The sequence below is a fragment of the Salminus brasiliensis genome, chromosome 19, assembly GCF_030463535.1.
Source record: "Salminus brasiliensis chromosome 19, fSalBra1.hap2, whole genome shotgun sequence".
NCBI lineage: Eukaryota > Metazoa > Chordata > Actinopteri > Characiformes > Bryconidae > Salminus > Salminus brasiliensis.
This window is the reverse complement of record NC_132896.1, coordinates 10,118,792-10,143,775: the sequence shown is the minus strand read 5'-3', so window position 1 is coordinate 10,143,775 and position 24,984 is coordinate 10,118,792. Positions and strand designations below refer to the sequence as shown.

The 24,984-nt window shown below is 38.1% G+C and overlaps 1 protein-coding gene across 2 annotated transcripts in view; it reads left to right on the top strand.

Moving 5' to 3' along the window:
- The window catches only part of cplx2b (complexin 2b), a 35,908-nt gene extending 15,541 nt beyond the window's left edge, over window positions 1–20,367 (top strand). For both annotated transcript variants that reach the window (XM_072663480.1, XM_072663481.1), the window contains exons 2-4: window positions 2,005–2,163; window positions 10,349–10,524; window positions 12,398–20,367. In XM_072663480.1, coding sequence (XP_072519581.1) covers window positions 2,133–2,163; window positions 10,349–10,524; window positions 12,398–12,595 — 405 coding nt within the window. In that variant the 5' untranslated portion in view covers window positions 2,005–2,132 and the 3' untranslated portion in view covers window positions 12,596–20,367. The remainder of the gene's footprint in view (window positions 1–2,004; window positions 2,164–10,348; window positions 10,525–12,397) is intronic.
- Window positions 20,368–24,984: the final 4,617 nt, after the last annotated feature.

The following is a 24,984-nucleotide window of genomic DNA, read 5'->3' as shown; positions in this document are numbered from 1 at the left end:
AGGTGCTCAGGAGGGAAACCAAGATGAGGTGCACGATGATGTATTTCCAGCATAAAACAGTAACCTGCTGAGGCTCCAGTTCCAACAAGTCCCAGCAGTGCCATACGCTCTCCACAAGAGTGCCATTTGGTCACGCTCTGATTGGCAGGGTTCCCCTTTTGCTCCATTGATATAAGTAATGTTCCAGCCAAGATAAAATCAGTGGCTCCTATATGCTTCATTTACAAATACAACAGGGTGGAATATGTGGAAATGGAGCTTCTCCTAATATTTGATCAACAAAGCTAAAAAAGAAAGGTCTCTGTTTACATGTTTAAACAGTAGTAATGTACAGTAGACTATAAGAACTGATCTCAGAAATCTCCGGTTCGAGATGGCATGACGATCTCAGGTTACAGAGGATTTATCAAGCATCTGTTGACGCAAGCGGCTCTACAGGATGCTAGCTCTAAGCTTCAGCCCATGGGCCGAGTTGCTTAGCCAGTTCACCATTTTATAATAACGATAATTACACTGATGGCATTTGGCAGGCGCTGTTATCTAGAGCGGTTTACAATTGAATCGTGTTACAGAGGCAGGAGAATAGAAGGTTAGGTGTCTTGGCCGAGGGCTCTTATTGGTGTAGTGTTGTGTGCTTGAATCGAATCCCAGTCAGTTTGCCACACGGAAAACAGCGATGTTGAGAGTTGCCAACTCAATGAAGGAATTTAAGGGTTGGTATAACGTGATCTCTTGTTGTGGTGTGCAGTATTCCGAACTGCAAATTAATGATAAAGCTCTTGGGTGGGCCAAACACCATCTGAATGTTGAGTTATCTCAGTCATCGTGTATATATATACAGTAGCACCTGGTCGGTGACTGATACCCAGTTTATTGTGTTATTCATGTGTTCAGCTTCTTAGGTATAATGAACCACAGATGTGGGTAAATCATTTCTATATACACATTACTAGCAGTTGCTTTCATCAGAAATGCCCGAGATGCATCACTTCCTGCAGTTCCCTTTTCCAAAACATGTCATGCTGCTAAGGCAACCAAGGCGCCAGGGCAGTGGCTCTTCAGGAGTAGCCTGAGAAGCTGGGGTTTGCTTAACAAGCATAATGATAATGGTGCACTAAGCACACCACTAAAAAACATAATGGGTTTGATTCCCTTCAACATGCTCTACATAGAAGCCTAGCAATGCTCCACCTGTTTGCTTTTGAGTCCATTACCATTATCTAACTCTGAAAGGTGCATCATGCATGATCTGTCCAAAGCATAGTAACCAAATGCTCTCAGCTCCTTGTGGGTTGTTTTAGACCCATGCAAGTAAATTGTGCAATAACAACAGTATAGTTTGATGTAACTATGACATTTGCACTGTTAAATGTGATCTTAATGAATTCATTCATCACCAAATTCTGATTAATATATATTTCAGGATTTCTTCAGTAAGAAAGACATTTTGTCAGTTCGACCTCAAAAAGAATTCAGTTGAACTGAAACAAAGCACATACAATTACATTTCCACAGCACCATCATTCCAGAGTACACCGTTCCACTGTGCTGGAGGTCTTTATAAGGTTAGGCATGGTGCCAATATGCTTCAGAGAGTCCTATTCTACTGGCAATAAAGAGAGAAGACGAGTTGTGTTTGTGCATTTGTATGTCTGTGTCAGCAATGGGTTTAGTAGTGAAATGCATTTAATAGAAGTGTCTGTCCACAAACATTTGGACATATAGTATAGTATGTTTGGTTTAGTATTTAAGGACGTTTTCAGTGAGACTGTCCCCTTCCCAATCCATGCAGTACATATATATAAATGAGTCTGTCAAAATGGCCCAAAACCGGTTTGGCTGTTTGACGGTTTGCCAGTGTTGGAGGAGACATGTCAGTCCTTACCCTCCCAGCGTTGAGAACGTTACATGTGATGGGGGAGAGTACTAAGTAGTTGGGTCAGAAAAAAAAATCATATTATATAATAATTTCTCCTTGTTTCTTCTTGTTTCTTTTCCCAACAGACGTGAAAGTGCTATCGTCAATTAAAGGATAATACACGCGCTGTGCTGGACTAACACAGTTGGGACCACGGATAGAATACATGCACCATTCTCTTTAGCTTTAAGAAGGCCAGATATTAAACTTCACCATGGATTTTGTAATGAAGCAAGCATTGGGAGGTAAGTGTGCTATTTTAACTCTTTTCACAGCTTTTTATCTTTATCTTTTATCTTATTATCTAATATTTAAGATCTCTCTTTCATTGTTAGGTATTTATTTCATGACAGATTGTTAGGTATTCATTTGTTTAAAAAACAGGCAACGAGCTATTTCCAGCTCTTGCCCTACAGCAAAAAGGATACAACCTTCAGAAGGATAGATTTTTGGATTGGCCAGGTTAATACAGAAGCTTTTACATACCAGTCCTTTAATAACAGTATTACTAGAGCATAAGTCATTCTATTATTGTGGGTATGCTTTATGTTCATGAGACATAACTTTGATGCATTTTTCATAACTGTATATTTATTATTCTAATGTTAATATGTCTATATAATAATATATGATCATATGCTGCATGATTTTAATTGAACAGTTGCATACATATGTATTCAGTTTTATTGTCTGTAAAAAAGGTTTGCTTGATTAAGTTGACTGTAGAATTTATACATAAAATTATTACTCCGGTTTAATACTGTTGATTCTCATCACCTCTGTTATTTTCCTGAATTAATACAAATACATAATGCATAGTACTTTACTCAGAACCTGTAAAGTAATGTAATATTAAACAAAGAGAACCTAACCAAAAAGTGGATAAATGATAAAATGTTAATGAAATGAAAATCACATGAGTGGTTTTTATGTTGGATACCTGCTTTTATAATAATAAAAAAAAGAAATTAATAAAAAATCTCTATAATTTCTTTTTGTTTAATATAACATCTTGTTTAACATAAACACATTAAAAGCATTCACTGAAACAAATAATCAGACATGGCACCGGGAAATGGAAATATACATCAATCACAATGCATGAAGTGCATTTTCCAACAAGACATGCACCCACAGTCTCAGCATTACCCAATTACTCCTTTCTAAGAAGGGTGTTGACTGTCCTATCGACTATGCTTTAAACATGTTGTGATTACGGACTTGCGTATGGATGAACTATAGATTTTCTGATTTCAGAGAACACCTTGTGTTCAAAGGTCAACGAGTCCTCAAATCAATTTCTCTGTTTGGTTTCATCAGCTGAATGACTATAGATAATCTATTCATTGCCTGCCACTTCCCCCAAATGGGCCAGATGTGACCGGCCCTTCTAAGCCAGTCCTGTTCTTGTGACCGCATGGTGACCTTTTATGTACTGTGTCTTGCAGTGTACAGATGCATTGGCTGTAGAAACAGTGTGCAGTAATGACTTCGGTGTGTCTTCTTGTGTGGTTATCTAACAGTGTTTTAAACCTACAAATAGCACTTCCTCCCCCATATGTTTTCGAAAGGACACAGAAAAGAAGTTCTGTGCTTTTCAGCTTCAGTTGGATTCAGGTCAGAGCACCAGCCTGCTGCTGCTATGCTAGAATAAACACGGTCATTATTATGTTGAAAGGTAAACTTCTATCCTAGTTTCAGGACTATGGCAGAGGGCAGCATGTTTTCTTTGGAGAAATCACCCTTTCTGTCCTCACTAGTGGCCTGGTGACTCTGAAGAGAAGTGCTATAAAAGAACGCTGCCCAAGTCGTGCTTTACAGTAGGACAGGGGTTATTTCTGCGAGTCAGCTGAAACGTTCAGGGAAGCTTCGCAGCTCTGCAGCGCATTTAAGCTAAAAGTTTGAAATCATTTATATGTACACTTACCAAGCACTTTATTGGGAAGACCTGTACACCGTACGCATTTATCAGGCAATCACATCATTGATTAGACAACTGGTGCCAGTTTATCCATTTTCTAATAAAAGGCATTAGTATTAGTGTAGTGTTCCTAATAAAGTGTATATCTGCCTGTTCAGCAGTCTAGTCCTAGGCATTCATGTTATAAGAAGTGTTTCAGGCCAAGATGTTTTTGAATAAGGCACAATTCAAAGCAGCCAATTAGGACAGAGGTCATTTACATAGCATTAACATACATCCGTCTGAAAGACGCAATGGCAAAACAGCCATTAATAGTTTAATAATAAGAGATAATATATGGTCAGAATGTTATTATACATGTATATAAAAATATATACATGTTATAAAAATGTATATATTATGTGTTATTAGTAAATATAATACCAACAAACGTCATCAGTGGATGGTTGCATGGGACGTTTCAAAGAGATATCAAATATACCATTTTGAACCCTATTAATAACATCAATAAAGCATTGTTTATCTCTTAAGTAAGTCTTATATAGCAGCAGTGACTCCACCCTGATAGATCAATGCAGGGTAAAATCTGGCCTCACAATTCACACTGGGCGCTAGGATCTTATCAAATCTTTAGCCTTTGTGTCACTATGTGTAATGCGTTTCTTTGAGCAAATGCGTCTGCACTTCTGTTCACCTTAATGGTAGAGGACCATGATTTATCCATGAAGGTCATTCATTATTCAAAACACTTCTTCTCATCAAATTTCCACATCCGTTACAAATTATTCAGGAGAATATAACATTTCAGCAGCTCCTTCAGAGTCACCAGCCCAGCCTCCTGCCCTCCTAGTTGTTTAGTAGACTGTAAAAATAAAAGTAAATACGTGTGAAATTATTTATTGAGATGGTTCGTACAAAGAGTAGACCAAAATTAGTAGATTATAGGCCAGTGGTACATTTAAGTCTTTGGTGTCTGTGACATAAGCCTACCATGTTTATAAAATCTGGTTAAGAATCTAAAAATAAATAATAAAAACCATAATAATTGTAAAGTTAACATATTTAGGTGGGATTAAACAGTTTAAAAAAGATGAAATGCAAAACTACCAGATAAGATGCTCTTTCTGGTCCTGAGGCTAGAGATTCAGAATTCGCATGGAAACACTAACATTCAAAAACACTTAGTTTTAGCTTATTTATGGAGATCTTGACTTTTGAATCTTGACTTGTGCAGTTCAGGCTTGTTTACAGATTTTTTAATTTTCTGTGTAGCAGCAGGGTTTTTTGTATAGATTTTTTTTCTATAGGAATGAATGGGGTGCTTAAGTCTGTACAGGCGTCTTATTTCACAATGATACAAATACAGTATTAACACCCAACCAACCACATAGGGCACCACATGAATTACTTGGTAAACGCCCTAGCAACCACTGAAAAATATTACAAACATGATGTTTGGAAACTAATAGATTTTATTTTAATTTAACCCAAGTAACCCAAAATATTCAGCTTTGTAGCTCCACTACAAAAGCAAGTACACAACCCAGTGACTCAGTTAATCACCTGAGTAGGACTTGCATAAAAATACAAAAAATAACTATGCTGACTCACCCAACCTAATTATTCACAATCATTTATGTAATTAATCAATATTTCGTCCGGAATTATGTAGTTGATTTATATATAAATATATATCACCATTGTCGGATCAAAACACAGGAGATGGAAATTGAGTGGAAGTCATGTTGGAGCATTTCTATTGGCTCACTCATCATGAAATGTGTAAAGAACATTGTTAAACAATGTCAAAAAGTGAAAAATGGCAAAAATGGAGATGAAATGTTTATGTTTGACAGTGATGATAATGATTAATTCAATTAAACAACAAATCAATGCATTAAACCATTCTTCTCCCATAGCACTGCCATCATTCAAACATCTTCTTTCTTAACAGCTCAGTGAAACAGTAGAAACAATATCGCCCCCTACACTTCCTGTAGTAAACTGCTATCTGTTTTATGGTAGTTGCTGTTGCATTGCAATGCAAGCATGTATCATATGAAGATTACACAGCAATAAAAGCTTTTAAGGGACACTATACTGCTTACCGAATGTACAACTGCAACCTGCTAACAAAAGAAATGATACTGAGCGAACATCAGTTTCTTGTAGATAAGTAAATAATAGAAAGTTCTCGACTGTTGTACAGATGATTGCAGTAGTAGTGGTGGTAATAAGTGACCTATTTTATTATTCTTTTATCAAAGAATACTAAGAACCTAATTAACATGTTAATTTAAGGAGCACTGATGATTTGCATATCAACAAGAATTAGGGTTTCTTATCCTATATATGAATATAGCTCCAACCACGACTGCTGCATGATAAATCATGGGATTTGGTCGCCCATCCATCACCACTGTCTGTTATTCCTGCAGTGCTTTTGATGTAAAGCCATGCAGAATCTGATAGAGGAGAAAAGCTCTCCTTTTGTTATGGTAACTAATCTTCTGTATGGCTTAAAAAATGACTGAAATAAAAGCAATGGCCTACATATTTTCTGTATGCTCACTGGAAGTGCCATTAGAAGAATTTATATAACACACCTTCTAAGATCAAATTACTCAGGATTCACTTGAAATGCATGATTGTTATTCAAACACTAAAACAGCGAATGAAAAGAGTCGGTATTCAATCTTGTCCAGGGAAGCCTCGAACTGTAAAATACTGTACTGCACAGTTCATTTGAGAATGGCAAGATTAATGACCTTGAGTTCATTTGGAATGTCATATAAGCTCAGGCATTCAAATCCAGTTAGCAGAGAGGGGGCCGCCAAGCTGGCTAGTTAATTATCTATTAGGACGCTGGTAGAAGTGGCCCAGGCCCAAGATTCTGAACGACCTTCCACTGCCTATCCTCTGCAGGCTGTGGGGGTACCTGCCGCTAGACCTCAGCTGAGTGCTAATCTGTCAGCCCAAGGTGTCCTACACACACATTTGCCAATTAAAGCACCTACTGGCAGTCCTTTGCCCCCGAATGCCCTGCGAGGCATATGGAAGTAATTAAACTCAGGTGAAGACAGAGCATTAACATTCAGGATGGATTTCAGATGCATAGTGGTGTGTAATATATGCTTGTGATTAACAATAATATTCTATAATATTATTCAATAATATTCATATTTCATATTGCTTTGAGACATATGACAGCCATGATGCAATGATGTTAAAACAAAAGGCAATAACTGCAAGAATTTGATTGTGCATTTGATTGTGTTTGATTTGACTCTTTAACTGTCATACTGACCTTTGCTAAGGTGAAGATCTAGACCAGGGGTGAGCAATTCCAGTATGGGAGGAACCGGATTCCTGCACAGTTCAGTACACAGTGCACAGTGCTCTTCCTGGTCAAGCACACCAGATTCGATTCACTTCTATTTATTTGTTATTATTAATTAGTGAATCAGAAAAATCTGAAAACTGTGCTGGACTCCAGCCCGGGTTACACATCCCATATTCCGTATCCTCCTGCTTCTTACATACAGTATAGGTCCAAACATTTTCAGAACACCCATTCTATTGACTGAATTTAGCTACTTCATGGGACACCCACACCTTGTATCCCCATTAAATAAAAGATTGGTAAAGGAATGGGATGCTTTGGAGCAGCCTCACATGAGCCTGAGGTCCTTATGTCACAATTCCAAGCATCGGTAGAGAAGCATAACCCCACCACCAACTCTGCCACCACCAGCACTGGGCTATGGAGCAGTGAAACTGGAGGGAAAGTATCACTTCTCTGAAGTGAATCAGGACCTGACCTCTCTAATACTCTAACAGTTGAACACTGTCTAACTCTCACTCTTCCAACATCTACTGTAAAGCACTCAGAGGAAAGTATACCACTAGAAGTGTACACAACATCCACAATATAACACAAAAACGTATTACATTGTCATTTATAATGATCGTCATTAAATGGACAAAATGTAATAGTAGTCATTAAATGGACAAATGTATTGGGACACCTGCTTATTTCCATTCCTTATTTCTTCTGAAATCAAGGATATTAAAGAACAATTTATCCTGCTTGTGTTGGAGTAACTGTCTCTACTGTCCAGGGAAGGCATTCTGCTAGATTTTTGAACATTGCTGTGAAGATTTGATTGCATTCAGCGCCAAGAGCATTAGTGAGGTCAGGGTGTTGGATAATCACCACCACCCTCATCCCCAACCCCCTTGCTCATCCTAAAAATGTTGAATAGAGCATTATTATTATTACAGAGAACTCAGTTCCACTGCTCCACAGCTCAATACTGGGGTGTGTTATACCTCTTTAACCCACACCACTTCTCTACAGGGACCAGACAGGTACAAGATGAGTACAACTTAAAGTAGCTGAATGCATTAATTAAAAGGGGTGTCTATAAACATTTGGATACAGATAGTGTTTCCCTAACTTTACATCATTTTAAAAAAATACATTTTCTAAGTTTAATACATTTAATTAATACATGGTTTAGTATTCAGTCATATATTTTACTACCAGTAATAAGTTAGTTTTAGTTTACAAAAATTAGTTTTTTGTAACAAACCTTTATGGACTTTACTGAAGCACGTTGCTGATCTATGTTTTAGAAGTAAAAAATTCACAATGAGGGCATGGAAAAGGTCCATCTCAAGCACAGAAGGTGTGCCTGGACATGTAAAACAGATGACCATGAAAGAGGATAAGCATTAAAAAAGAGCTACTTAGGTGCCATGTCACACTGAGAACATCACAGTATCACACAGTGTGAAGCACAGTAGTGATACAGCCTTTTCACAAGCAAGCACAGGACCCTTAAAACCAGCCTACAACAGCTTTGGTGAACCATAAGCGTAGTGTGTAGTTTAGTAAAGCTGAGAGTTTCTTCTGAAAACACTATAGTTGTGATACGTTGGTGCAGTCACTGTTGAATAAGGTTCCAGCCCACGGGACAGAGGCGATTTGTTGGGCTCTGTTCCATGGACCTGAATGTTATTCAGTGGTGATTGCACCGACCAAAGAAAACACCTACAGTGTTTTCAGAAGAAACTGTCTGCCTCTGTTCCTCTGGTCATGGTTCAGGTTACTGGTATATATATACATATATATGTATATCACCTGTACCACATTATTGACACGCCGTAATATTACTTTCTAGTTTTAGAGTATCTACAGTTGTGTGTGTTAAGAGATAATGTGCACTGTATTCAGTATATAATGCACATTAAACAGCAGTGTCCTTGTTGCCAAGTGGTTTGTTTTTCAGTTCTGTTTTGTGCACTTCACTGTTAGTATCTAGGCCTTGACAGTTAACTGCAGTGTGTGTCATTTGCTGGCTGCCTCAGATTGTTTTAAATTAGGCTAAAAATATAGGGCCTTTTCTTTCCTGAAATTTGCTTTCTGTCTGGTTATCGTTTGCAATACTGGGTAAAGTTTCCTTTGGTGTCATGTAGTGAGAGGAAAATGGAATCAAACAGTTCAATCAAAAGCTCTCAGCAGCACTCAGGAAGCACCTAAATGCCTTCTAATATTGTATTGTATATACACTACATGTACAAAGTATTGGGACACCTACACATTACATCTACTGGAGCTTTTATGACATCTTACTCTAAACCCATAGTCATTAATAAGGAGTTGAACCCCTCCCCCTTGCAGTTATAACAACAAGTTTGGAACTCAACCTTGCTCTGTAACTTCACATACACCACACACAGCTGATGGTGGAATATCTAGGAGGGTCGATATTTCACCAACTGACTTGTTGCATCGGTGGCATTCGATTACTGAACCACACTGGAATTCAGTGAGCTCTTTAAACCACCCATTCTTTCACTGCTGAATGTTTGTAAAGGCAGACTGCATGACTAGGTGCTTGATTTTAATGGGACTAAACAAAACATCTAAACTCAATGACTAAGAGTCCAAATACTTTTGTCTAGATAGTGTTTTTGGGAAATATTGTGATATTCTTGCAGATGCAGTTAGTTTGATTCTTGTTGTATCAACTAAAAGATGGTGAATTTTAAAGCCTCTGTAGTGGGCACTAAAAAAACGTGTTGACTTGAGTGTATTGTCACCATTATAACAAAGTCTTACTGACGTGACAAGATTTTTTTTATTCTAGTAATTAGGGACCACTTTTATTAGTCTATTTGCCATGAAATGTTCACACAATGTAAAAGCCAGCTGCCAGTTTCAAAAGGTGTAAAAAAAAGTTGCCTGTGAAGCTAATTTCCTTGCAGATGGCTGCACAGCTTTCCTTGATCCTTTTATCAATGCTTTTGAGTCCACTTTACAAAACAAAACATGATTCATGCAAAGCAGAAATTTGATCAGGCTGCTGACTGTAAGTACCAAACCTCCAGCCCCATCCTCCAGCTGTCAACCCATCAAGCAGCAGGTCACAGCTGTCTACAGCCACAATGAACATCAATAGGAACTGTTTGATGATGATCTGGCTTTTGGCTGCCTCATGCAGGAGCCACCAAAGACATGGGGAAGATGTTAGGTGGTGAGGAGGAAAAAGATCCAGACGCCCAGAAGAAGGAAGAGGAGAGGCAGGAGGCGCTGCGGCAACAAGAGGAGGAAAGGAAGGCTAAACACGCCCGCATGGAGGCCGAGAGGGAAAAGGTCAGACAGACCATCAGAGATAAGGTGAGCTTCTCCTGTTACTCACAAACCGTGTAAACTGATCACACACCACACTCTCACTATTCCACTACTCCAAACTAAACAAAGCCATTATATCACTTATATTAGATTTTAGCTATGAGTATTAATAAATAATACATCATTAATAAATGCTTATACACATATTTACAGTCAGTTAATAATGTAAACTCCATTATTTGACTATGAGGTTTTTTTAGATACCAAACCAAAACTAAATTATTTTAAAAAACTGGCCTGTTTATGCAATTTCTGACTCTGTATGGCACACTGTTATCCGTACATTACATCTGGCCAGTTCATGCTGGTTTAGCTGGTTGACCAATTTAGCTTTTGACCAGCATAGAATATGTTTTTATTTGAGTTGGATGGTTTAGTTGATCTACCAGCTAGTAGTATGACCAAGATTGTTGACCAGCATGTCGACCACCACACCTTAGTGTATGACCAGCTTTTCAACCACCTTGACCCCCTTAAATAAAAGAAATTAAATAAAATGTTAATTGGTTCAAAACCTTTTAGGAATGCCGTAGAGGCATTATTCAGCCTGCAGCGGCCTGCAGCGGCCTGCAGCGGTCAGGTGGGTTTTTTTTAGAAGTTAACAAAGTGCACTAAATGTCTGCAGTTTGTGGAACAGTGGTAAATTAACCTAAATACAAATAAAAAGTGTTAATGCACATATCAAAAATTAGGCCATATTATTATGCAGCATTGGGTCAACGCCACATTGTGAAAGTGGTCTGTTATTTAAACAGTTATTTCCAAAAGGAAGACCAAAAAACTAAAGAACTAATGTTTAGAGTGTCACATTACACAAATCAGCCATAACATTAATACCACTGACAGGTGAAGTGAACAGCATTGGTTATCTTCATCTACAGTGGCATCTGTGTGTGTGTATGTATGTATGTATATATGTATATAGCAAGTAAACAGGCCGTTCTTAAAGGTAATGTGTTAAAAGCAGGATGGTCAAGTACAAGGATCTGAGCACTAGACGACTGGGTCAGTGCATCTTTAAAACATCAGGGAGCTCTTGTGGGGTTTTCTGGTATGCAGTGGTCATTACCTACCAACAGTAGTCCAATAAAGGGCAACCTTTGAACCACCAACAGGGTCATGGACACCTAAGGCTCATTAATGCGCTCCATAGAGGCCCCACCTCAAAACTTAGAGGACTTAAAAGATCTGCAGCTAACGTCTTGGATGCCTGCAGAGGTCTTGTGGAGCTCATGTCTTGAATGGATCGATCTGTTGTGGCGCACAATGTTTTATTAATGTTATGGCTGATTGGTGTATAAACAACAACTAAAGATAAAATACACAACACTAATAAACAGGAAAGTGTTTTTATAGTATTTTATAGAATATAGAGTAGTATTATTTAGCAGATTAGTATATTTCACCTAAATAATGTGTAAGAAAGTACAAAGGTCAGATTAGTATTGGCCAAAACTCAACATTTAGGTACTCTGATCAAATTAAAGCACAGAAAAATGGACATAGTTTGAATATAGCCATCTTGAAACAACTTCAGTCCAAGTCTATTTGTTTCTTTTCCAGAGCAGTGTAATGAAAACACTCATTAGTTTCAAATATAGACATAAAAGGTCAGCCAACAGCACAGCTTTGACACTTCCAACCCTATTTTTAAAGTAGTGCTTTGCCAAAGAACCGCTACCTATTTTGTAACACTGCTGACAGTTAGCATATAATGTGAGTTTGCTTTTCTGATGATACTGAATCAGGGGATTTTTTAATGAAGATTCATGTTCATTAAAGCCCATTTTACAAGGCCACGTAATTCCTCTTTGAAAAGCTCTTCTTGCTTGTGGTGTGAATCCCCTGTGTTGTGTAGTATGGACTGAAGAAGAAAGAGGAGAAGGAGGCTGAGGAGAAAGCAGCTATGGAGCAGGCCTGTGAGGGCTCACTGACTCGCCCTAAAAAGGCCATCCCTGCAGGATGTGGGGACGATGACGACGAAGACGAGGAGAGCATTTTAGACACCGTTCTGAAATTCCTTCCTGGACCTCTGCAGGACATGTTTAAAAAGTAATGGACACAAGACTCTGTCCTAGGGATTGGTGGGTGCTTTTTTTTCTTTTGTGGGGTGGGAAGGGGGGGCAGAAAAGATGCTATTAATTTGGGAGTGGGGATTGTGGGGTGTTGCCAAACTGTGGAAGGCTTTTCACTGCCTTGACAAAGTCTTAGTTTTTCTTTCTACTGACGAAAACAGTTCATACCCCTACAAGGTTTGGTCTTTTCACTGCCATTCAGGTTCAAATTGTTTACACTTCAAAGGTCTTTCTATTAGTTGACTTATATGCACAACCATGGCCTCATACATTTGGTGGGCCAGTCGTGGGCCATCAGGATTTAGGTGGTCAGGCCCTAATAATAAAGGGAACAATGTCAAGGTACACATTCCATACAGTTGACACTACTGAACTCTGGCACTGGGAAGTGGGTTGCGCTTAGATTGGTTCTTCGTTCCCCCCCTTGTGTGACGCTTTGAGGGCAATTTACAACAGCAATTTTAGCATGTTGCCTTCCAATGACTTCCTATGCATGGAAGTTTTTTGTTGTGTTTTTTTTTTCAGGATAAAAAGACTGTAAACGTCTCTATGTGGGATACAAGAGGTCAGGTTGTGTCGTGTTTTGAGTGGAGAAAACCTGCCTACAGAACAGTGGTTAATGTCTTAGGTTTGGTGTTGCTGTACATGACGATGCACTGCTCATAACAGGCCTGAGAGACGAGATGATTGTCTCTGTAATGCCATTCCAGACCACCTGAATGCTAAACCTGTATGTAGTCTGGAAGTTCTCACTTCTTCTTTTTTAATATTATATTGATAATAGTTTGTTATTGTGTGTAAGAGAATATGATCCTATTTGCTTCAGTCCTGCCAACTAAAGATTTGAGGAGCGAAAAGTGTCTACATTTGCACTGGGTTGAAAACACTGCCACATTCTACCTAACGAATGATTCACAGGGCCAAATCCTTTTTACAAAGGTGTTTTTTTCCCCTATTGATCATATCGATCACACATGCATTAGTAGTTATCCAGATCAGTGCATTGAAGGGAGCTAGATGTTTAGGCAAAAAATAAGCTGATTAGTTTGAAGCTGTTAAACTTGCCCCAGAGACAATCAACAGCAATCACTGCTAGTGGAGAAACTTCTCTATCCTGCCACACAATTCATATATAAATCATATATGAAGTACTGGGACCAATGACCAAACGCCTTGTAGTTCATATTTTCTCCAAAAATATTTTGAATTGGCCTGTTTTTAAACACACAAATCTCTTTGCAGATGCCGGTTCTTTGTTGTACAATGTTTTGTTTTGTTTTTTTAATACATTTTCAATCTCTTCGTTTTCCTTGACCAGGATCAAATTTCCTGACAGCTGATAACTGTTATAGCTAAAATGTTTTGGGTTTTTTTGCATTAAGAAACCATTAGACCAAAGAAAAAGTAAGAAAATCTCGTTTTATTTGAACATGCCTAGGTGTTCAGGGCTAGTTTTGCTACATGCCAGTGACCAGAGAACTGACCAGAGAACTGTCAGAGCTTTCACAATATCTACTCTTCATTTTTGCCCCTGAATTAAAATGAAAAGGAACAAATCCACACAAGAATGCCAGCTAATTGCAAGTGAGATTTCACCACCTAGCTACCCAACTGTCCAACATTGTCAGAATCATATCAACATTTTCTAATCTTGGTTTCTATTGTTTAGGTCAAATTTAATCAGAGGTGTTTCCAGTTTTCATAAGGGTCTGCCACAACTGACCTATTCAAACATTTTCCAACAATCTATCAGACACAACTAAAAAGTCTGTGCAGTCTTTCAACTTTTAAATTTTTTTTCTAGTCTTTAAACCGCCAATAAAAAAAAAAAAGTTTTTGGTTAAAAAGCTGGTTTAGGGGCCTCCAAATGGTCCAGTGAACTAAGACGCTGCCACTATGAATATCCCTATGCCACTGAGTATCCTTGGTTCGAATCTGTGGTCATGCTGCTTGCCATCAGCAGCCAGAGTCATAGAGAGCACAATTGGCCTTTCTCTTTCGGGGGTGGGTTGATGGCATTTCTTCCCCACATCACTTCTGCACAGTTAGCACAGGTGTCTGTCAGCTGTTGTATCAGAGCTGGGGAGCCGTGCTTTCCTCCAAGCATGCTGGCTACACGTGATGCTGCATAAGCTTCACATGTGGTAAGAGAGATGTGCTAGTCTTTAACCTCCTACTGTTGGAGACATTGCTAGTGATGGGGTGTTCATTTAAATAGGGATTGGGTATTTGGCCTTCTAAATTGGGTGGAAAACTTAGAAATAAATGGCTGGTTTAGTTTGATGAATGTGGCCAGAAACGTTTCAGTGTCTAAAACCTTTTTTTTTTTCTTTTCCTTTACTTTATATTTTATGTTTTCTATTTAGAGAATAATCACCTTTTCGGGGGGTGGGGGTATATTTACTGTATGTGTAAGGTGATCTAATTTGAAGTCAGGCAGAGATATGGGTTTAGTAATGCATGGTGGACTCTATATACCCTTTATCTATAGTTAACAAGAGTTAACAAAGGTAGTAGCTATCATTAGTATACATGTAGATATTAAAAAAGAAAGCAAGAAAAAATTAATTAATAAAAATTTGATGCAACTCAATTTAGAGAAATCCCTTAAATAAATCCAATAAATTGGCTTGAAAGGCATCAAAATTCAAGTGAATAAAAAAAAGGTTAGGACTAGTTTTAGGTCGGTACACACCAGGCGAGTTTTCTATTTCTAATAGGAAGTAAAGAAGTACGATGTTAACTTTTTTTCTAGTGCTGAAAGTTTTTTCACTAGTTAAAGCCATATTGTTTAGACTGCAATAATTAATGAAAAATAATAACTAGGTAATTCACCTTTTAGTCATGCATCTGTTTCCTGTAAAGATGTAGAGGTTCGTGGATTCTATCTACCTAGCTTATGTGTCTTTAATCTCTTCCATCATCTTTCGATAAGAAAAACACATAAAAAGCCATCATTAATGTCTTCTTTGTGTACTTCAAGTTCTCTGTGGAAGTGTGTCTCCGTCTGTGCTTGTTTGTTCGTACCGTAAAACATGTTGGTTCATATACTATGTTGATGCTGTGGCTGTCATAATGTTCTAATGTGCACAACTCAAAGCCGTCTCATCATCCCAGGGTCAGTGCAGGCTAATGTCTGACATGCATGCAGTCTGATACCAAAACACAAGGTCCTGTGCTGTTTTTGTGTCCTTGTCCCTGCAACAGAAGCTGCTCACTAGAGTGAAGGGTCCATTTTTTTAATGAATGAATGAATGAATGGATCGGTCCCTGCATTAAGACCACTGCCTAGAAATACAGTTCTTGCTAAGATTATTGACCACAGGGTTCTGAACAAGTAGGCCTTGTGGACGTCTGCATTGAAAATGTTGAAATGTCCTTTTTTCAATATTATGGTCAAGGATTAACATGTTTGTAGGTATGTAGTTTTAACTCTCATGTTATGATTGGGGTCATGTAGACCCCAGATTCTCTTTAAAATATGAAAAAAAACTCTGCTTGATATTTATTTTCTAATTTGATTTAATTAATAAACATTATTGTGACCTGGTGACATGGTTCTGAAGCTCTTTACATCTTCTGTTTGGGGTCTCAGAGGGTTTTCCATATGTTAAAATATCTTCAAATCTCTCTGTCTGTGTGTAATATATTGACTGTATGGGGGGGGGCTCTGGGCTGGAGTTCAAATGACTTCTTTTTATTATTATAGACACGTGAACAAGGTAGAGATTGAATTTATAGGATGTTACATTAGGTAGTTATGTATATATTATATAATCTGAAACTGAGACATGGAATGCAATCTTTTTACACCGACTTCCATTGAAAGTGAAGCTTTTTCCCCTCTCTTGAAAAGTTGCCGTATTGGAGATACAGCCATTATTTATTATTATTATTATTATTATTACTGATGATGATAATGTTTTCTCCCAATTTATGCATTTCTCCTTTCTCATGCCCACATCACTGTTATTCACTTCAGTTTCTGAGTTTTAGTTATATCTAAAGAAGGAAAACGAAAAAATGACAACCAAAAATAGATTTATTTTGAATGTATCATTGTTATTTTATTTATTAATTTATTTATTTATTTATATTCGATTCACAGCACTGAGGTCTCTGAGACCCCAAAACAATGAGTAAGTAAAGCCAGTCTCAACATAACATGAGGGTTAAAGTCAATTGACAGCATGTTTAACAGTCTTTCAGGCCAAAACATTACAATTACAAATCCTTCCTACACTTCTACATTCCAGCTGAAATGACAGAATTCGGCAGCACACTGAATATTTCATACACCTCACACTCTCTGATCTAACACCTTGGTGACATCTTTTCATACTAATCTTATTTGCAAATGCCATTTGTATTCTGTGTGAAGCTAACATTAAGGGATGCGATGAATGTGTTGATCAGTCTTTGCTTCTGAAAGTTCTGAAATTCTGAAGACTAATATTTGAAAATGTTCATATGTTGAAATTAAATTGGTCTTAGTGAGCATGTTCATGCTTCTTCCTCCCTTAAAACACCAGGTATCTAAAGCCTGTTGATTTGCTGCTAGCAGTGATAGCTTGGCATCACTTTGCATGAATAAACATCAGCACAATGATGACGAATATTCTTATTCATTCTATAAATATTCTAAAAGCAAGACCTCCCAGCTTATACCCATATCTTAAATTCTTATGTTGTGTGGACTACACACGTCCCTTTAAATTCAGTCCAAACAGTTTACAGGCAACTACCGAGACATCTACCATGCATACAAGATATGTGTGTAGTAATTACTTGATTGTTCAGTCTCAAATAACTTTCTTTTATCCACATTCAAAAGCTATGAGATTGTGTTGGCCTTCATCTCTGTCTTTTTCTGAGGCAAACACTGTAGGATCTGCCTGTGCTAAGGGCTATTATCAGCACATTTCCACAGGGGACAACATTCCATTTCCACTGCACCGTGGTGTTTTGTTGTTACTTTCGCAAACAGCTTAATTTTGCCGGAAGGGGGATTGAAACATTTGTCTCTGTTTCCTGACTGTGCGTTTTCTCCCCAGCTGAAAAAATACATATTTAATTCCTGAATTCATTTGCGCATTATGTAAACTAGGAACACAGAAACATTCAGCTGGTGAATCAGTCAGCTGTTTTTATCCATTTACCTCCAGACCAATGTTCGTGACCATCCACACTAGAGCTAGAACTTGTGGCCTAACAAAACCAACAAATTATGAACGAAAGAAATTTCAATTGGGATGGATTAAGGAGACTGTGTAACTTCAGGCCGTTGCTGGTCTTTTCGTAACTGCTTTTCTCCAATCTTGCACAAAGGGACAGACTGCACATAACACCATGTTTCTGACATTTGAGCAGTGCTCAACATGCCCTCTCAGCAAAGGGACATTACACAACCTCAGCATGCCAATCTTCAGGTCAGCCAAATACTTTCAGATCTCTTCATGTGAATGTTCTCTGCAAAGGGTTCTTTGAGCGATAGCATTGAAGAACCACTTTTGATAAAGATCTGAGAGTGAAGAACCTTTTTAAACCTTCAAAGTTTCAACTTTTTCTTGATGTTGAAAGTTGTTTTACCTGTCCAAAGGTTCTTCACACTCACACATTACTTTTAAAAAAATTGGGTCCATTCACCAACTTTCTTCTTGAAACCAACTTATTTACTTTCTCCTTATTTGGGATTTGTTCAGTTTATGAGAACAATGGGACCCATCATTATAAAAGCAGACCTACAAACAATTCTGCACTTTAAAATCTGATGTCGATTTTTTGTTAGGACTTTACTCAAGAAGAAATTTAAGAGATTCTTAGGAAGATATTGGGGAATAAGGTTGACGGTTTATTGGGCAACCAAAAGTGGTTCTTTCATGGCATCTCTCAAAGAACACTTTTTAGAACCTTTATTTTTAAGAGTGTATAATACACACTACACTGCTAAAAAGGCAAGTCTTTGGCAAGTGAAAGCAACCTAGATCAGGTCAATATATCTAATTTCTCATTGTGATATTATTGTAAGAACATTATTAAAAAAGATTGTCCAACCTATTTGCAGACCCAAGCTAAACTATCTATGGAATGGAATTATATAACATAAGGTTACTAATTACAAACTTATTGCTTTAAGGTATGGATAGGTACCTCAAAATATGGGGAGCTCTAAAAGAGATATATATGACGATTTGCACAGTGTATGTAGGGAATACTTAGAGAATACACCAAATTCTCTTCATAGCTGTATTTATATCACTGGGAATGATTTCTGGCAGGACATAACTTCCGCAAAATTCAGCTGTTGGATACTTTTATCAGTTTCTGTTGCCAGGGACCTGTACGGTTAAGTTCAATCAGGGAAATGCTGTTATTTCTCAAACTCAGTAAGTTCCTACTGCATTTCTGATCAAGAGTCAAACTGCTATTACATGTAGAAGTGTGTTTAAGCTTGGATTCTTGAAATCACTTTGGAATGTTATTTCTTGAAAAAGCAATTATACAAATGTAACTGGACATGTGACATGTGAGTAGAATACATGTGCTAATGTTTACTGCTTAATGTTGATTTAGTCATGCACTTAAGGATATTCTAACTGGTGGGACTAGCCGAGTAATAATAACTATGATATAGCCAACCTTTCAACTTTATCATGTCAACCGAGGATGTTTTCTGATCCCTAAAAATGCAATGCAATTAAATAAGATGCATTATTGTTGTGAGACACCAGTTTTTTTTATGCATGTGTAAATGGCCTTTAAAATGTGTATTGATCTTATACTGAAACCCTTTCATTTCCCCTCTTGATCTTGGAACACTGTCCTCAAAAGCTGAGCCTAAGTTGTCTGAATAAGAAAATCTTGTTGCAGGTAGTTTTTCTCTAGGGACCAAATGAAAAAATCTCCTGTGGTAAACAGAAATACTTCAGAGCTGTCCTGGGTGCATTTTCCATGTTACAAAACAGCTAACATTTCTGCACATTAGAAAGTAAGTCTGTCACTAAACATCAATGCAGCAGCAACACTAGCTATTCAAACTGTAGACTACTACAGCCAAAGCAACTACACTACCACTTTTTGGGAATGTTGCTGGTTTATTTGGGGTTTTTTTGTGAGGTTGCTCGTTAATAATGTCAGTTCACCTCAAGGATTCTGTTACATTCTGGAGAAACAAAGGACAACCATGGTAATTTTCTCATTGGGAGAAATGGCTAATGGCTCATTTGGGAGAAATGGCTTAGATCTGCAGTTTTTGACCTGACTGAGCTTAAAACCCATAATCCAAACCAACCTGAGACACAACATGTGCAGAGACAATTAGAGTACCGCTAAACTAATTACAGTAATTATTCTGTAAATATATAATAAACAATTCATTCTATTTCTTTTTTAATATATTAATTTGATAAAACGTCTAAAGAATAACTGTTATGACATACTTTCATTCATTTTGCCTGAATGCTGTAGTGTACTATACTGACTCGTCTTTATTGTATGTGACTATGATAAAGTTGAAAGGTGTTGACCTATAATATAAAAAGGGAAAAAAACCTCAATCAATCATTTTTGATCAGGGTATGTGTGTGGAGAATGTACAGCGTAAGCTCAGATGGATTTTTATTCTTTTTTTGCATGTCACATAGTACACTATCTGTCAAACCAAATCACTGTAAAATTGTCATTTTAACAAAACTAAGTTTAACTTAGCATTTTTGGAAAGATCATACACAAATAAAAACAGTTTGTAAAAACATTTCTGTGTCATTTTCCGTTTTTTTTTTTTTTTTTGTTAATTTACTTTAATATTTTTATGTCTTTTACGTACTGGGCGTTGGTGTTAAAATGTATATATTTCTTCGTGGCTCTCATCTAATACCATTTTCTCTCCATACCTCGAAATAAAAACTCACAGTTTCTCTGCACATTCCTGATTTTACACTATAAAACAAACATAGTTCGCTGCTTTCATTTTCTTATTGTTAATATTCATTTCTAACTACTAATGTATACACTGTGTGCAGAATTATTAGGCAAATGAGTATTTTGATCACATCACCCTTTTTATACATGTTGTCCTACTCCAAGCTCTATAGGCTTGAAAGCCAACTACCAATCAAGTAAATCAGGTGATGTGCATCTCTGTAATGAGAAGGGGTGTGGTCTAATGACATCAACACCCTATATAAGGTGTGCTTAATTATTAGGCAACTTCCTTTCCTTTGGCAAAATGGGTCAGAAGACCGATTTTACAGACTCTGAAAAGTCAAAAATTGTGAGATGTCTTGCAGAGGGATGCAGCAGTCTTGAAATTGCCAAACTTTTGAAGCGTGATCACCGAACAATCAAGCGTTTCATGGCAAATAGCCAACAGGGTCGAACAATCAAGCGTTTCATGGCAAATAGCCAACAGGGTCGCAAGAAACGTGTTGAAAAAAAAGGCACAAAATAACTGCCCCTGAATTGAGGAAAATCAAGCGTGAAGCTGCCAAGATGCCATTTGCCACCAGTTTTGCCATATTTCAGAGCTGTAACGTTACTGGAGTATCAAAAAGCACAAGGTGTGCGATACTCAGGGACATGGCCATGGTAAGGAAGGCTGAAAAACGACCACCTTTGAACAATAAACATAAGATAAAACGTCAAGACTGGGCCAAGAAATATCTTAAGACTGATTTTTCTAAGGTTTTATGGACTGATGAAATGCGAGTGACTCTTGATGGGCCAGATGGATGGGCCCGAGGCTGGATCAGTAAAGGGCAGAGAGCTCCACTCCGACTCAGACGCCAGCAAGGTGGAGGTGGGGTACTGGTATGGGCTGGTATCATCAAAGATGAACCTGTGGGACCTTTTCGGGTTGAGGATGGAGTGAAGCTCAACTCTCAGACCTACTGCCAGTTTCTGGAAGACACCTTCTTCAAGCAGTGGTACAGAAAGAAGTTGGTATCGTTCAAGAAAAAACATGATTTTCATGCAGGACAATGCTCCATCACATGCATCCAAATACTCCACAGCGTGGCTGGCCAGTAAGGGTCTAAAAGAAGAAAAAATGATGACATGGCCCCCTTGTTCACCTGATCTGAACCCCATAGAGAACCTGTGGTCCCTTATAAAATGTGAGATCTACAGGGAGGGAAAACAGTACACCTCTCTGAACAGTGTCTGGGAGGCTGTGGTGTCTGCTGCACGCAATGTTGATCGTAAACAGATCAAGCAACTGACAGAATCTATGGATGGAAGGCTTTTGAGTGTCATCGTAAAGAAAGGTGGCTATATTGGTCACTGATTTGTTTTTGGTTTTGTTTTTCAATGTCAGAAATGTTTATTTCTAAATTTTGTGTTGTTATATTGGTTTACCTGGTGAAAATAAACAAGTGAGATGGGTATATATTTGTTTTTTATTAAGTTGCCTAATAATTCTGCACAGTAATAGTTACCTGCACAAACAGATATCCTCCTAAGATAGCCAACTCTAAAAAAAAAACAAAAAAACACTCCAACTTCCAAAAATATTAAGCTTTGATATTTATGAGTCTTTTGGGTTGATTGAGAACATAGTTGTTGTTCAATAATAAAAAGAATCCTCTCAAATACAACTTGTGTAATAATTCTGCACACACTGTACATTCAAAATAAGGTTATTCTTTACACTGTGTCAAAATTCAGTGTAAGGAAAAAAAAAATACAGTTTTGTTCATTTCTTCATAAATGGACCAATAGAAATTCCATTGAAAATTAAGAGATTTTTAACCTTTTAATATACTTTTTAAACTTTACCATCAAATTTGGATGTCCTATTGTTTTGTTAAAAATGACAGTACCTGTAAACCAGTACCTATGTTACCTAAACCTGATATTCTTCAGATTTGTGTTTAGAAAATAAATAGACCAAATTAAATGTATGTACAATATGTAAGTACAATAATGGACATTAATGGATTACTATGGATCTTGGCTCCAAAATAAATCAATTAAAATGCACAACTAGAATACATACCCAAAACAGTACATATATTTTAACACAAATACTCTGTATTAGGCTGTTCCTTTTGTGCACTCAATGCTTTTTACAGTGAGATTTCTAAGATACACTTTAGAGTATCGTAGTATTAGCATATAGTTAAGTAGCAAAATAAATCTCTTTTAGGAGCTTTTCTCTTGTTTTGTAGGACAGCAATGATTTATTACATCCACCTGTGAAAAGCAAATGTAATTAAGCTATGCTTAAAGGTTTTAAGAGAGGAAAGAACCACATGCATTCTTCACAAATCAAGTGTAAATCAAGTGCTTTCTAGATAGATATAGAAGGACAAAAAGGTTACTAGATGGGATTATTAATACATTGCATGTCAAAAGTGGTTTGTTTCAAAGGAAGCACCATAAATTACAGGAATGAAGAACAAAAGACAAATATGCAGGATGGCGAGTGCTGAGGTTGAAGGAGAAATGAACAGATAAACACCTGAGGGACTGAGAGAGGCTCTGACATTCACTAACCAGCATTGTTCCCTTCAGGGAGAAAAGGAAGTGACAGGCTCTTTGGAGAAGAACCACAAATGGAAAGTGAAGTGGAAAATACTGAGAGTGAGAGGTAGCAGATGGTAATGGTGTTGTTGGCAAAATCGTAATTGATTAAAGGGAAGAGGTTACTTTGGTTGCGTTATGGCATGATGTTCTGCAGGGGAGCTGTACTTCAGTTAATCACAATGTTTACATGTTCCTTAAACCTTCAGACGTCCAGAATGGCTCAGAGTGGCTCAACGGTCTAATGCACTGCCACTATGGCCCGATGGTCGTGAGTCTGAGTCTTGAGCCTGAGTCTGAGAGAGCACAACCCCCCCCCCCCCCATTACACTTTTGAAGACCATCTAGCCACCCTAAGAGAGCACAACCAATTGCGCTCTCTGACTCCAGCCGCACTCAGTCCAGGTGGATAGATGCCGTTCTCTCCTCTCATCACCCTCAAAAGCAATGCTGTTCTGCACAGGCATCCGTCTGGGGACCTGTCCCTTTCTCTGCACGTTCGAAGGGAGGCTTCCCCTGGTTTGTCTGGTTTTGCATTTATCGGAGAAGATGTGTTAAGTCCTTACCCTCTTGTTGTTAGGAGCATTGCTAGTGCTAGTGGGAGCTATAAATGGTTTGGTTAATTGGCAGTAATAAAATTGAGTGGGAAAAGGAGAAAAATTCAACAAACAACTGAAAAGAAATCTATAGAATGGTGTCTCAAGAGGAGAAGGGAAAACATCCCTAACTTTAGTGTAGGTTAATGAAACCAGATTTAATCCTCATCCTCATCTTGTACTTGGTGCCTAGAAAGCATGCTGATGTAAGACAGCCCACTATTTGTTTTCCTCAAGCCAGAGATTCCATTTAGATTAGCACCAGAAGACCTTTATGAGAAAGATGAGTTCTGTTATAGGAGAACAGGCAGAGCTATTCTTGGTTATATGATTTATATGAGATCATTGCTTATCTACCCAGTCAGATCAGATTTAACACACTCATAAAGAAAGGCCAGGCTTTGGCTTTACAGAAGATGTGAAGAGGGGGACACATACACATATAGCAGAATAGCAGAACCCGATGCTTTGTTGAACCAAGGCAAAATGTCCTTAAAATACGGTATACAACAGGTTCTCCATAGTGGAATATACACAATCACATCATAATAATATGACCACCCCTGGTTTGGAATGAAAATGGCCCATTCAGTTAGCTTACCATATAGGAGCACTGTGTGGTTCTATAATTACAGACTCTGCATATGTCATTAGCCTCCTTTCACCCTGTTCTTCAATGCTCAGGACCCCACAATGGCCAGGGCCGCCACAGAGCAGGTAGTATTTGGGTCATTCTCAGCACTGACATTGACGTGGTGGTGGTGTGTTAGTGTGTGTTCTGCTGGGATGAGTGGATCCGACACAGTAGTGCTGCTGGAGCTTTTAAACACTGTATCTACTCCCTGTCCACCTTCTAGATGTAAAATCAGAGAAAGTAGCTCATCTGTTGCTGCACAGCTTGTGTTGGTCCATCTCTTGTCCTTCATTACTGTTCACAGGACGCTGTTGGCTGGATATTTCTGGTTGGTGGACTGTTCTAAGTCCAGCAGAGACGCTGAGGTGTTTCTGATCCACTCATACCAGCGCAACACACATTAACACACAATACCACCATGTCAGTGACACTGCAGTGCTGAGAATGACCCACCATCCAAATACTTCCTGCTCTGTGGTGTTCCTGTGGGGTCCTGACCTCTGAAGAACAGGGTGAGAGGAGGCCAACAAAGTATGCAGAGAAACAGATGGACTACAGTCTGTAATTATAATTACACAGTGCTTCTACATGGTAAGTAGAGCTGATATAATGGGCCATG